This window comes from Camelus bactrianus, chromosome 7, assembly GCF_048773025.1.
Source record: "Camelus bactrianus isolate YW-2024 breed Bactrian camel chromosome 7, ASM4877302v1, whole genome shotgun sequence".
Taxonomy (NCBI): Eukaryota; Metazoa; Chordata; class Mammalia; order Artiodactyla; family Camelidae; genus Camelus; species Camelus bactrianus.
In genome coordinates, this window is record NC_133545.1 from 38985597 (window position 1) to 39000248 (window position 14652).

Sequence of the window (14652 nt, forward strand, 5' to 3'; positions counted from 1 at the left end):
TTACACCTAAAATTTAACTTTATTTTAAAATATGAGGAACAAATATAGCATAAGTTTAAACTTGATAAAAATCAAGTGATGAGTCCATGGTACCATTTGAAATATTTCACAGCTTGAAAAGTAAGAAAGATTTTTTTGGATTCCAGTATCATACAGTATTTGTCTTTCTCTGTCTGACTTATTTCATTTAGCAAAATGCCCTCCAAGTCCACTCATGTTCTTGCAAATGGCAAAATTTTCATTCCTTTTTATGGTTGAGTAGTATTCCATTGTGTGTGTGTTTGTGTGTGTGTATCTTCTTTATCCATTCATTTGTTGATGGACACTTAGGTTGCTTCCGTATCTTTTTTTTTAACTGAGTTATAGTCAGCTTACAATGTTGTGTTGAATTACTAATTTTTATTTAAACCTTCTAAGAAATGTAACTGCTTAATTAAAAATAAATAATAAATAAAAACCTCCTTGTGACAGAGGAAGCTTCTGAAAGCTTGAGATAGCCATTTGGCTGGTCATTCCCATCCCCACTGTCCCACCAGACACATGAGTGAAGCCATCCTAGATCAACCAACCCCAGCAGAGTCCCCAGCTAACTGCAGAGATCAGTTAAGCCAGTCCAGACCACAACTGCCCATCCAACCCATTTTATTTTTTTTTAACTCATACCTATTAGACACATAAAGGACTATACCGATCATCAAGGCTATTTATTTATTGATCCACATATTCAATATCTATAATATGTGCCATGCACTATGCTAAGCATGTTAGAACATTTAGTATTAACAGCACTGATCTTAGTCATTTTTTGCCTTAATTAATTGGACAAAATAAGTTTGGAAAGAAGTAATACCTTAGCCTATTTATGTGTGATGCCCTCTGATATTTCTACTTTCTATTCTTTTCTGTTTTATTTCATTGTTTAAAATATTGCTGGCAATTTCCTAAGTTGATTTCACAATCCTTTAACCCTTGACCCAGTCTGAAAAACATGACTGTAAAGCTTATCATTCCAAATAAATATTTGTGCAATGAATGAATGTCATTCATATAGGCAGATTTGGCACAGCAAGAGCTATAGAATATGGTATCAAGAGACATGTGTTTAAAATTCAAATTTGATAATGACTCTTCCCAACTTTATTTTCTTCATTACCTTCCTACCACACTTGGCATTGAGATTCAGGTTCTACATAGGGTCTGCAAAATTCTAGATAACCTCGTCTGGTTTGCCTCTCCAGCTTCATCTCACGACTGTCCCTTGCTCCCCAGGCTCCAGCTACACACTGGCCTTCACAGAGCTAATCATAATTGAAATTTTAATATGTGAGTAATTATTGGTTCAACATTTTTCCTACATAAGCTTCGTGAAGGCAAAGACCTGCTTGTTCCCTGCACTTAGAATGTCATTCACATAGCAGATTTCATTTAGTGTTTGATGAATGAATAAATAAATGACTAGATGGATGAATGACTGAATGTTTGAGTTTTTACTGGCTCTTTTATCCACCTCTAAACCTTGCAGCTTCTGCCTCTCCCCAGACGACTTAATGATGCATTTTAGATACATCTAAGTGGCTCACACCAACCAAATTAGGCCAGAATTGTTCCTCCCTTCCTGGGGAGGCTTTGTTTCTGGCCAAGCTTGCATGCCTGATGCCACCCACTCTTAGTGGGTGGGTTCTTGCTCAGGAGGCTGCATACAATAAGGATCCAGAAGGACCCACCTCAAGCATGTGGAATCACGCCAGTAGCTAGAGCTATCACACAGCTGAGACCAGGGACTCCACTGTCCAGAGCTGAGCTGTTAAAGCACCCAGTATCCTCACCTCTCCACTTATGATAACTCTAGGAGGTTACTCAAAGTGTTAAAAAGGAAACCAGAAATCAGACATTGTTTGTGACAGAATTCTTAATCACAAACAACAGAATCCACTCTAGCTGTTTTAGATATAAAGTAGCTAATTTTAAGGGAATCAGGTAGTTCACTGTGCCTCTGAGAGACCCAGAAAACCAGACTTGGACCTTCACAACCGGGAACACCGTGGCCAAGGCAGAGTGGCCAGAAGAAACATGCAGCCAGACTGGGCTGCCACCACCAGGATCCTATGATATGAGGAATGGACACAGGTAAACCTTGCTGCACTGCCCAGAAGAACCAGACACCTCTGACTGACATCAAATGAAAGCGCTCCAGTCAGAACTGCTAAATCAAGGCCCTTGGGAGTTCCTGATACACAGAAACTGCCGAGAGAAAAGTGCTCATTATTTCTTTCCAGTAGGTTTGGAGTGGTTTGTTTTGAAGGAGCAATTGTCCTGAGACCTCAAAGAAGTGTCAGGCTTTGGGGCTATATAGCTAAGGGGCAGACCCAGAACAATGGTGCCCCCTGCAGCTCCTGGGTAGCTAGAGAACTTTCCTCACATCTCTTATTTCCTTTCTCTTTAATTTTAACACTTACCATTGGTAAACCGACATGGAAAAATATGGAATCTCACTAAGAATGTCACTGGTTGAGAATAGAATCAGAAACTGGGACTTGGCTAGTCTTAAAGCTTATTTCCATTGAGATGGGGCCAAGTCTGATTGATCTTACCCCTTTCTTCTATTACAGAGCTTGGATTTCTACAGGACAACGATGGAAAACACTGCCTTATTGCTTTTCCTTGGCTCTCTTCTAGATTCTGTAGACCAACTTCTATCTGTAACACGATCACATTACATTTTCTTTATTTGTAAATCACACCTTCCAGAGACTATATCCTTCTTGACTGGATTTGGATGTCTTATAAGGCATTGTACAGGCCATTTATTGGCCCAGGTAATTTCCATGAATGGCTAGATTATACATAACGTGCAGCAGTTCTTACTGGCTTCATTTTTAGAGGAAAAGGTCATTTTTTCTTTATTTTTTTAAAGCAGTTTTAAAAGTTTTGGGGAGCTAATTAGATTTATTTATTTATTTACTTACTTATTTACTTAAGTAGAGATACTGGGGATTGAACCCAGGACCTCGTGCATGCTAAGCACACGCCTTATCACTTAAGCTATACACCCTCCCCAAAAGGTCGTTTTCCAGTTCCAGAACATATGTCAGTATAATTTCATATATCCTTGCATAGCCTCTGTTTGTGTTTTCTTGAATAAATTTGAATGAGCTTTTCATTTCTGTTGGGTATTAATCATTTGAATATTTGAGGCAAGTATTTCCCTTACGCTGTTACTTTTACTTCCTTTATTTCTTCGATTCTTTTCCATTATTTCAGTTTATTCCATTATTTCAATGCTAAAAATTTTTCTTTCATTATTTCAAAGCTGAAAAAATTATATATCAGACACAGTTTCAAAGCACAACCTAGCTAAGCACCTAACACTTTTTCATTGACCTAGTTCTGTTTCCTGGGACATGTCACTTAACTCTCTGGGCCTTCTCTTATATGTAAAGTAAGGGTAATACATATGGCTAGTAATAGCACTTAACAGTGATTTTAAAAATTAAATCAGCTCCTGTTAAGGGCTTAGCTTAACGACCACATAAGAAGTGCACAGTGTTTATTAGCTTTTCATTGCCAGCACCCAAACCTTATCTGAATACAGTATACTACACTGTATACATCGCATGGATCACATGCTCTGGAAAACTGGAGAATTTCTATGGAGAGTCTTGCCTTCTTCCAAAACAGTAGGAGAACTACTAACATGTAAGGAGCAATTCCTGTGTGCCTAGCCACTAGGGGAATACGAATGTGTCTTGCACAGGTTTCCTGGACTTCAGGAGTGGAGATCGCGAGAGGAGGCCCAGCCACAGGCAGAAAGGGCTTGGGCTCCCTCCACAGCGGCCTCAGCTCCCGGCCGCCGCCAGAGGGCACGCTCCTACCTCCGGCACCTGTCGGCCTAACTGCAGGGCCTGAGACTCCGAGGACGAACGTCGGGCCCCGCCGGCCTGTCAGGGTGATGGGTGGCAGGCGGCCGTAGCCTGGACACCGACCCCGCCCGGAGGGCCGCGAAGAGGCGGCAGGAGGGGGCGCTGCGGGTATCCGCGTGCGCGACGCGGAGGAAGTAACGTCTTCGCCAGCTTCGCGGTGCTGCCGCAGCCGCCCGGCGCCGCGATGTCGTCCCGGCCGGGGCGCGACGACCCGGGGGCCCGGGGAGCACGGCGGCCGCGGGAGCCGCCAGAGCAGGAGCTGCAGCGGCGCCGAGAGCAGAAGCGGCGGCGGCACGACGCGCAGCAGCTGCAGGAGCTCAAGCACCTAGAGTCCTTGTGAGTCTCCGCCCGTCACGCCCGCCTCCGACTTCTGCGAGGAATCGGGCTGGGGACCGGCGTCGCGCGGCGTGTCTTGGCGCTTTAGGCGGGGTCCTTGGACACCCGCCAATGGGGCAGGTCGGCCCGTCGGGCCCCAGCGAGCCAGGTGCGGGTTATGACCCCGGGCGGCGGGACACTAGGCTTCCCGCCGCCCCTGCGCGTGGGGAGTCTCGCCCCTCGGCGCCGAGGGCGGGGAGGGGGGAGGCTCCACCCCCGAGGCTCGTCGGGGCGGCGGCGGTGGCGGGCGCCTCCCCAGCAGGAAGCGACGGTTTTATGCCTCGTGCGGCGGCGGCGGGGTTCGGCTGGGGCACTTTTAGGCGCTCGGTCAGGTTTTGGGGACTGAGTACTGAGAAGTGCGGCTGAGCGCTCTGGTCTTTTCCAGTTTGTCAGTTCAAGGAGCCCGCTATGAGCTGGATAAAACTCCCGTCCTTTGCATCTGCTGTTAATAAGGGAGAGAAAGTCCTGTAACGGCAGTGTGGTGGGGAAGGTAGAATAAACAGTGGGGTGAGGGCCTGGTCCCTAAATATTCGTGGGGAGGCTGTCAGAGCTGTTCTCTCTAGTCCTCAGGATTTTTTTTTTAACCAGGATTAAGGGTGGAAGCTACAAAGAGGCCAAGTCAACAAGAATTAGGACCAGAGTCATACATTCTTTCTGGTCAGAGTGCCTGACCTAGGAGGCACTGTGCTTCCCCAGCTGCCCAGGGTTGGAGGAGAGTCCTGGTAACCATTGAGAGAAGAGTGGGTTGTAAAGGAGATTTAAACATCAGGTGAAAGATTGGATTGATGACGCTTTCGGTTCTCTTCTGTAATTCTGTCGTTAGCTTTACACTTGATCTTAGCCAAAAGGCCGAGAAGCGATCTGTCATTAGCTTTAGAAGTCTAACTTTTTTGAGTTTGGTGGTCACTGAGTTACTTGAATTACTTCAGTTTCAGGCATTTCTCAATATCTATGCTGAGAAGATCATGTAAGGAAAGGTCTTCAGATGGTTAATCCTTCATCATTAACCTCTGGGAGCTTTGGTACAAAATGCATGCTTCCGTGCAGCCCGGCCTGCTCTTTTCAGTGCAGCCCTTGAGCTTAACCTCAGGGGGCAGAGGTTGCCCATACAGGTGCTGCATCGCTGGCATTCACAGTCCTGGCCTCTTCAAGGCACTCTGGGGTGCTTTTTGTTGCCTGTGCAAGGCTGATGTTCAAAAATGTTTCCCTAGGATAAGCTCAGGCAAGGCTCAGCCCCACCCAGCCTTCAGTATCTTTAACTGTAGGATGCCAGATGGTTAATACTAAACATCTATTCTGTAGCTCACAGAGCAGTCACAGACATCAGAGAGATTATAACCTCCTTGTGCACATGAGGAAATGCAGATTCAGCAGTTAATTAACCTGATCAATGATACACAGAGCTGAAAACTAGCAAAACTAAATAGAAACCCTGGTGTTTAATTCTCAGATCAGTGAGATTTTTCAATTCAGAGATTTTAAAAGTTCTGGGCTGTTGACATATTTAGTTGGCCAGTTCAGAGGCCTGTTTGCTTTTAAATGAAAGTTTATATTTCCAGAATAATACTTCCATGTAGTTTAAACATCAAATAGTATGAAAAGTCTAATTTCAAAAAACAGTAGTTCGCATCTCTACTGTTCAGTGACTCCACACACTCCCTACATCTTTCCCTCCAAACAAGACTACTTAATTTTCCTTCTGGAATTTAACTATTTCTAAATTTTATGCTTATTATGCTTTTTTTCAATTGAATAATAGACATTACCTATTAACTTTGTGTTATAGTAAGCAAGGATTTAGTTCTCTTTCCCTTCCCTTCTTGTCTCCATCCTTCACTTACTATAACACGAAGTATTCCCATGCATCTGGGACCTCTCCAGTTAACTTTCACAGGGGACTAAACCTGCAATCTTTTTCAAGGGTGAAGACAGACCAGGTCTCTTGGATGTAGGGAAGGAGCATATTAGTGGTTTCAACACTTAGTGTTCATACTCCCAACCCCTGTATTCCAAAGGTGGTGACTTCCTCCACCTACAGATGTCAGTTACCTTCTCCCACCTTCCATTGTCTTCCCAGCCTTGTTTTGAAATTGTTCTCTGCTAGTTTCTCCTCAGGATTTCTCTGTGGCTTCTAACCTTTTTTATTTCTTTTACTGTCATTTTAAGAGAGTCTGGGAAAGGAAGACAGATAAGTTGATCAGCCAGGCATAAGTTGATCAGTTAAATGCAAAGCCCCATAGTGGTTTTTTTCCAAATTGAATTCAAATCCTTTTGACACGTGGTATGCCCTGTTTAGTTCCCCTTACACTCCTCTAGTTATTTTCTTATACCTGACCTTAACACAACATTGTAAATCAACTATACTTCAATTAAAAAAAAAATACATGGGAAAAAGAAAAAAAACTGTTCGAAGCAATGTATTTGCATGTAAATACATGTAAGTGAAAAATAAAGCTCCCTTCCTCAGCTTCCAGAGGTAAGTCTATTCCTATAAACGCATGTCTGTATGTCTGTAAATGTATATCTATATAATATCCTTTTTCCCATACACACAAATAGAACCATGCTGAACACACTGTCCTTTACACTACTACCTTTTTTTTTTTCATTTAAACTATTTTGGACTAGTTTGGGGATAATCAGTATCTATTTGACTACTAGAGAAATGATTGACCATTTTAACATTTATTAATGTTTTCCTGATGCTAAAAAAGTAAGACATTTTCACTGTACAATATTCAGAAAATTTATCATCTCTGAATTTGCCTTCTGTGTTCATCAATTTTGGAACTCCCCCATTTCCAAGTTTCTAAACCAGCCATAGCGCCCAGATGCCCTCTCAGTAAAATTTTGCTATAGAAGTATTGAAAAGACCTGAGATGTTCAGTTGTCAAGATCTGAGATGTTCAGTTGTCCTGCCTTTTCCACTACTTTTTTTGAAGAAGGGAGTTTTATCCATTAGACACTCACATTTAAAAACCAGACACACTGTGTATTGCACACTCTGAAATTTGCCAGTACATAAAACTGAACATAATTAACCTGAAAGTAATACAGTGTTATATGTCAATTACATCTCTTTTGGTTTTTTTTAGTTTAAAATAAACAAATTTAAATGAACATGAGCATTTGGTGCTGATTTTCCAATTTGGCATCCGGAAGCCTCTTCCGGAAGTTCCAGCAGAATGATGAAAAGTGGACATGAGTTGGGAGCCCAGGCATGATTTGTATCCTCAGGACCCTGGGCTCTGTTGGTGGGAGGGAAAGTACATTTACACACAATCAGTTATCTGATTCTTTAGCAGTAGTTCTTTACTGAGTACCGCCTGTCATGCAGGCACCAAGCAGGTGTCCTGCACCCTGAGTCAGGCGAGGTCAGTAGGGGAATAGAGGGCTATCAGAGAGCTGAGTTGCAGACAGCAGCCTGAGCAGGCAGAATGGCCCAGCAGGGATGATCTTAAATCAGGAGCTGGAGGGCAGGGAGATGGGAGAGGGAGACTCTGGGACAGGTCACCCCCACCTCCTTCCCCTACAACAGGCCCTTCCCTCTGGCTTTGCTCCTTCCTCCCTGCACTGCCCCCATCCTCCTTAGTTATTTATGTAGGATCTCTGACTGCTGGGCATATTTTATTAACTGTTTCAGTTATAATGTAGTTTTTAACCTTTTACTTAAAAAAAAGCCTTTTTATTTTGTTCTGCAGTTGCTTTTTGCTGATTGAAATGTGTTATGTTCATATGAACATGGTTGATGACAGGTGTTTTTTTCCTTTCTAGTTATGAAAAACCTCCTCCTGGGCTTATCAAGGTCAGTGTGAAGTTTGTACTTTTGGTTTTTCTCTGAGACGTTTCACTCAGTACTCAGACTCAGTCACTTGTTAGTAAAAAAAAGCTGCATAAGGTTTGAACCTCTGTTTATGATAGTCCTGCTTCTTCCCTGCAGATGCCAGTCCATTCATACACTTTGTCACAGTCTGTGCCTTTGCAGAAATTTAATCAGCCTTGTGTCTGATTAAATAAATAAGAAACCACTGCAGGCCCACGTGTGTTTCTCAGCGATCGCTCCCCTACATTCGCTTGTGACTGCATCTTCTCAAAGCTCTGCTCCCCATGTTCCTTCTCTGACTCTCCTGGTGCTGGTTTCTTGAATGTCATCAGCTCAGAGAACAGTGGACTCTGAGGGGACTTGAAGCTCATCCAGTGCAGCCTCCCCTGGTGCCCGAGTCCCTCCTCCAGCACCCTGGCCACAGTGTCAGTGTCTTTCTGCGGGAGCGAGACTTAGAGGACTGACAGCCAAAACAACCTGTCCTGTTTAGTAACTTTCAATTGGGAAAAAAAAAAAGATTTTTAGAAACATTCTTCCATTATAAATTTAATATTCATGGAAACTTGAAAAAAATCATAAGGTTAAAAAAAAAAACAGCACCTTAATTGTATAGTGCAGTTACTTGGTGGTGAAAACACATTTCACAAATATGACATGTATGAGATTATATAAAATGGAAGTGGCCTTAAAGGCCTAATAATCTGTTTTAATCTACATGTTATTTTTATTATTCTAGGAAACCTTACTTTAATTCTATACTCTGCATCATCCCACAAAGATTTTAAGTGAATAGAAAGCTTTTTGTGATCTTAGAATCTAATTTTTGTGATCTAGAATTAGTATTTGGAGTTTACAGATCAATCCTGTGTAAACACTGTAATTTTTATACAAGAACAGCTACTTTGTTTTGGGGTTATAGTTCTTCTAGCATACTTATTTTCGTTTTTTCTGTCAGTTATAATTTGTCTTTTTAGCTCTTCAGAGGGTAACTTGATGACATTGGGATCTGGAGCCCATAAGAAAGCTAGACAATGCTTATTCTCAAACAGGTGGGAGAGAATTCCAGTGGTGTTTCTTGCCGTAGAGCTTACACGTTGTTTCCTTTTTCAGGAAGATGAGACTAAGCCAGAAGACTGTATACCAGATGTCCCAGGCAATGAACATGCCAGGGAATTTCTGGCCCATGCACCAACCAAAGGACTTTGGATGCCACTGGGGAAAGAAGTCAAAGTCATGCAGTGTGAGTATGAAAGGGTTTCAAGTAACATCCTCAATACATGCAAGTCATGGTCCACAGTTTACAAAACATGTTCATTTCTTTTAATTAATTCATTCTCACCACAGTGCTGTGAAAGTCAGGGCATGATCTCTATTCTATAGATGCGAAGCCCCCTTGCATATGTTAGTAAGTAGTCTGAGGTAAGGGGCAGAGCAGTGCTTTGAATCCAGGACTTCTGGCTCCACTGGCCATGGTCTTCCAGGTCCATAGCTGCCTGCAGAGTATACACAGTGATATTCCTGTAACAGAAAGGATACTCCATGTAGAAATGTCATGGGGGAAAAGAGATGCATTGGGGTGAGATCCCTTTGGGTCTTGCCTCAGTGGTGTTGAGGTTTTATCCAGGTAACCTGAGAGGAGCCACGGGTCACAGAGGGTGGGTCTGGAACAGGTAGAGCTCTGTGTGCACACTCTCCACCGCACCAGAGCAGTGACACCTGCATCCAGCCTAAGATGGCATTTGAAGAAAGCGTTCTGCTGCCTTTAAAGACATTTATTTGTATAAAGATTATTCATGTAAGAGAAAAAAAAAGATTCTTCATGCACATAGTTAAAATAGCAGTTCCCAGCCCCTTTTCTTCATTCCTCTCACCCTAAAGGCAACCACCTCAATCTTTTTAAAGAAGGTTATTTTGAAGTTTATCCTTATGTATCTAGATAAATATGATTACATTCCTGCCCCTTGATTTTTCAGATCTCTTCATTATCTGTTGACTTCTTACTATGGAAGACATGAGTTCAACTCTTTTTTTCCTGCCTCTATCTCATTCCATACACATACCCTCCATGTTTCCCATTTTCCCAATAAGTTGTATCATAATTTAGGTAAATAAATGCTTTGTGTTTATTATTCTCAGAGTTACACTGATTATATTTCCTTTTTCTAAAATTAAGTTTAAAGATCACTCTCACTTCTTCATCTTCTGAGACGGCCCCCTCACTCTGTCTAGGGAGTGTGTATCTATTTAGCACCCAACCCCCACATCTCGTAGCCTTTGTCTCACCTTCTGAAATAGCCTGCACTCTATGGAGTATGTATCTCTCTTAATAAATCTACCTTTACTCAGCTGTGGCTCACTCTTGAATTCTTTCCTGCAGGAAGCCAAGAACCCACATACACACTTGGCAGAGCACGTTCCAGGGGCTCAACCAAGACCTGGGACACAGCCCTCCTCTCACCCCACATTCATTTTTCGTGTATCATCTCTCTGACATCCAACATGAGGCATTTAATTAAAGAAACAGGGCTTAAAATTAAGTTTAAAACCACTCCTCTGTGTGCTGGGGTAGTTAGTTTTGCTTCACTTGCCATTCACTTTCATTGACTTGGAAATTAAGAGTTTGGTCTGGACCAGAACCAGTTTTACATGGAGCTGAGTTACAATTCCAGAGGCTAAAAATCCAAAATCAAGGTGTCAGCAGGGTTGGCTCCTTCTGAGGGCTTTGAGGAAAGGATTTATTCCAGGCCTCTCTAAAGACCCTATCTCCCAGTGAGGTCACATTCTTAGGTACCAGGGGTTTGGACATTCATTCCAATGAGGAGGCAGAGGGAATGACACAATTCAACCTGTAACATGCGGTAAAAAAAAAAATCACACTTTGCTTTTTGAGTAGGATTATTTAGTAAGTACTTGGTTCATTTCTAAAATTCTACAATTAAAGGATAATTGAGAAAGTAATTAGTTTCCCTCTCTTTTCATGGTTCATCCATTAATTACATTTACTTTTAAAATTGGAGTCGAACTGAAGGATATATATAATATGATCTACGGATAGTTTATCTTAAGTAAAAATACATTATCTTACAGAAATATATGTCTTTTTCTTTGTTTTAGGTTGGCGTTGTAAACGATATGGTCACCGAACAGGTGACAAAGAATGCCCTTTCTTTATCAAAGGCAACCAAAAGTTGGAACAGTTTCGAGTAGTAAGTAAAACCCCAGAGTGTCAACTTAAATTTGCTGGAGATGATGAATGTCAGTGAATCAGGCAGTCACAGTGAACTGGAGGTTCACATGAAAAACATTCCCAAAATCCTTTAGGCCAAAGTATCTGCTATTAACTACATCTCTATTAAGTAGAATTTGTGTGACAAATTAGTTGATTAACAAAAAAATGCTTATTAAATTGTTATTTACTTATGTTTTCAGAGCACTGCTTTTTTCTGGTAGACATCTTTATTCAGTCACTTTTGCTACTTATGTAAAAGAATCATATTTCATAAAGAAAAAATCAGGGTTCTATTTTGCCAGTCCTTGTCTAAAGATTATATATTTTTCTGTCATAGACTAGAAGTGTGTGTACAAATGATATGCCCTCTTTAGATGAAAAAAAAAATCAGTCTACCATTTCGTCACTTGATTTTAACAAAGACACATCCCAGGGGTGTGTCTTCATCATTCAGTAACTGTTTTAGTCAGTTTAACTATGCTATGACTAGATATATTGGGATTATCAGCATATATCAAATATGGGGTTTATGAACATTTTCCAAGGATTTTAAGACATTTACAGTATTAGATTTTCATTTTACTAATTTACGGAAAATGTCCTGGACAAATCACTGCTACCTAGAATGTCAACTTTTAGAGTGCCTATAACAGATAATTTGATGATAAATCTTAAAAACTTAAACATACTCATATTTTTTTAATTTAGAAATCTGAATTCTAAGAATTGATCTAACAACATAAGTACACACAAATTTTTATGAATATATAAGGATAACTTTCAGAATTATTTATATGATTGAAAAATAGAAACTGAAGAAAAAGGAAACAACTTCAGTGTCCAATATACAACATAAATTACGACAACATATAAAACATATAGCTTTTAAGAATTATGTTTTAAAAAAATATGTAATGCCACGGGAAGATATTCATGAAAACGTATATGAAAAAGAGTTATATATATGACTATAATTTTTTGTGAATTATGAATAATTACTGGGAGAACCACACTAAAATATTTCCAGTGGATATCTCTGAGTGGTAAGATAATACACATTTTTAACTATGTTTTCTTTGATGTGTAAAATTTTTATAATAAATGTATTTTAAAGATAATTCACATACTATAAAGTTCATTCTACATGCATTCATATTTTTAAGTAATTTAAGTAATTTTAAATCATACAAATATTACAAGATACATTTGCCTTATTTTAACAAAATGGAAACAGTAAGGTTTTTCGCAATTGATTTTTCAAGTCCAATTTTGCCTCTATTCCCAGAGGGAATTTGTAGTAAGTAGCTTAATGAGTATACTTCCAGACTTCTCTTTGGTCATAAACAGTATGTTTTTGTGCACCCATAAGTGAATCATTCTTATGTATCATTTCCAACTCACTTGTTTTGCTTAATAATACCTCTTTATCATTATTTCCACCTGGAACAAATAGAATTACCTCAATATTTCTAACCTTGAGTAGTATTTAATGATTTGCCATGGTTTATTTCCTTATAAAGGCTATGTAAATTATATCCTGTATTTGTATATTGGAAAATCTTTTTCATAGCCTCCATGAGTTTGAACCTTTAGAAAAGATTAGGACATGTTTAATATAAAATTACACCAAACAGGGAAAAAAAAAAACCTAGTTTCAGTGAAAGAGGGATTTAATTTTCATTTAATAATCTGTGAAGCGTGGCCTAATTTTAATCTTCTCTAACCCTCAAGGCACATGAAGATCCCATGTATGACATCATACGAGAGAATAAAAGACATGAGAAGGATATAAGGTGAGGTTGTCCTGATGATAACGATATCCTCTTAAAGTATGAAGTTATATAAAGTTAGAAACAACCGTTCCGGTATTAGAGGAGTGGTTTAGTAAATATGGTGCTTTAATTGTGAAATATTTAGAGAATAGGAGTAATCTCTGAATAGGCCAGTACGTGGAGAATGAGCAGGCCAGCCTGTTCTACTTGGATTAGCTTAAAACAGTGGGCTTGGCGCAGCCCACTCATGGCACTGATAGTTGAAGTTGGCAACTATAATTTACCTTATCTAGTGACTTTAAAGAGCTAAGCTTTTGTTAAAAATTCCTAGACTAGCTTAAAGATAAGGTGGGAAAAAAAAAGTCATTTTGGTTTTGTTTTTTTTTTCCAAATTGGTGACATTGAATTATAGTTGTTGAGGAGGTAGATTACCTAGTTTGAACTTGAGCAGTGGGGAATGATTTAGGAAAGTGTGCATCTGTTAGAAGTTATAATAACGAGGAATATGGAAACATGCAGAAATATTTAGGACAACGAGAAGAATACAAAGTGGCTTGTACACTGGTTACAATCATGTAAAATAAGACAAGAATGGGAAAACATGCAAAAATAAAAATAAATATTGTCTTCAAAAAGGTGATTATTTGTGACATTTTTCACCCTCACTACTGCTTTTATATTTATATCTTTTAAAAAAATTTTTAAGTTGAATATGGTTCTTTGGCCATCTTACATGTTTATTTTTTTTCGTTCTTATGTGTTTAGGATACAACAGTTAAGACAGTTACTAGAGGATTCAACCTCAGATGAAGATGAGAGCAGCTCCAGTTCCTCAGAATGTAAAGAGAAACACAAGAAAAAGAAGAAAGAAAAACATAAGAAAAAGAAGAAAGAAAAGAAAAAGAAGAAAAAACGAAAGCATAAGTCTTCCAAGTCAAATGAGAGTTCAGACTCGGAATGACAAGAACTTGACTTGTTCAGCATTCTCTTCTCAAAAAACTAACACTGTGGCCAAAGATCAGAGGAATGTGGGATCGGAGAGGAATAGGAGAGAGAGTCACCAAGACAGGAGGAGATTTGGTGTCACAGGTGCGAATTCTCACCTACCTTCCAGTAAAGGTGTGACCCAGAGGAGAGTGGGTTGTATCTTGCCAGGTGCTAGCTCTGGGCAGCTGCTGATTTCAGGCCGGAAAGCTTTTGTCCCTGCTGATCACTGTGGTTTGTGATCCCTTAGAAATGCCTCCGGCAGGGTGTCCAGACTAAGGGAATCTCTGAGGAAGCTCCTCCAGGTGCTGCCACAGCTTTCACCCTCCTTGGTGGGGCTACTTACTGCCCATAGACTTCAGGCTTGACTTTCCTCTGTTGTTGAGGATAATAAAAGCTCATTATTTATTTTTTAAATGTATTTATCTTTGATTTCTTAATAATGCATACATGTGCTCCAAACTTAAAAGGTATATAAGATTTAATTATGAAAACTCTTCCTACTTCCTTTTTCCCTCAGCTACCCAATTCCCTTTCCCAGTGGTTACC

General features: G+C 40.2%; 1 protein-coding gene across 1 annotated transcript; it reads left to right on the top strand.

Moving 5' to 3' along the window:
- The first annotated feature begins 71 nt into the window (after positions 1-71).
- LOC105081716 (retinitis pigmentosa 9 protein) lies at positions 72-14520 on the top strand. The gene is made up of 6 exons (XM_074367265.1): positions 72-4256; positions 8070-8100; positions 9229-9358; positions 11233-11324; positions 13079-13140; positions 13885-14520. The coding sequence occupies exons 1-6, from the start codon at positions 4105-4107 to the stop codon at positions 14078-14080; spliced, it is 663 nt and encodes a 220-aa protein (XP_074223366.1). The 5' UTR covers positions 72-4104; the 3' UTR covers positions 14081-14520.
- The last annotated feature ends 132 nt before the right edge of the window (positions 14521-14652 follow it).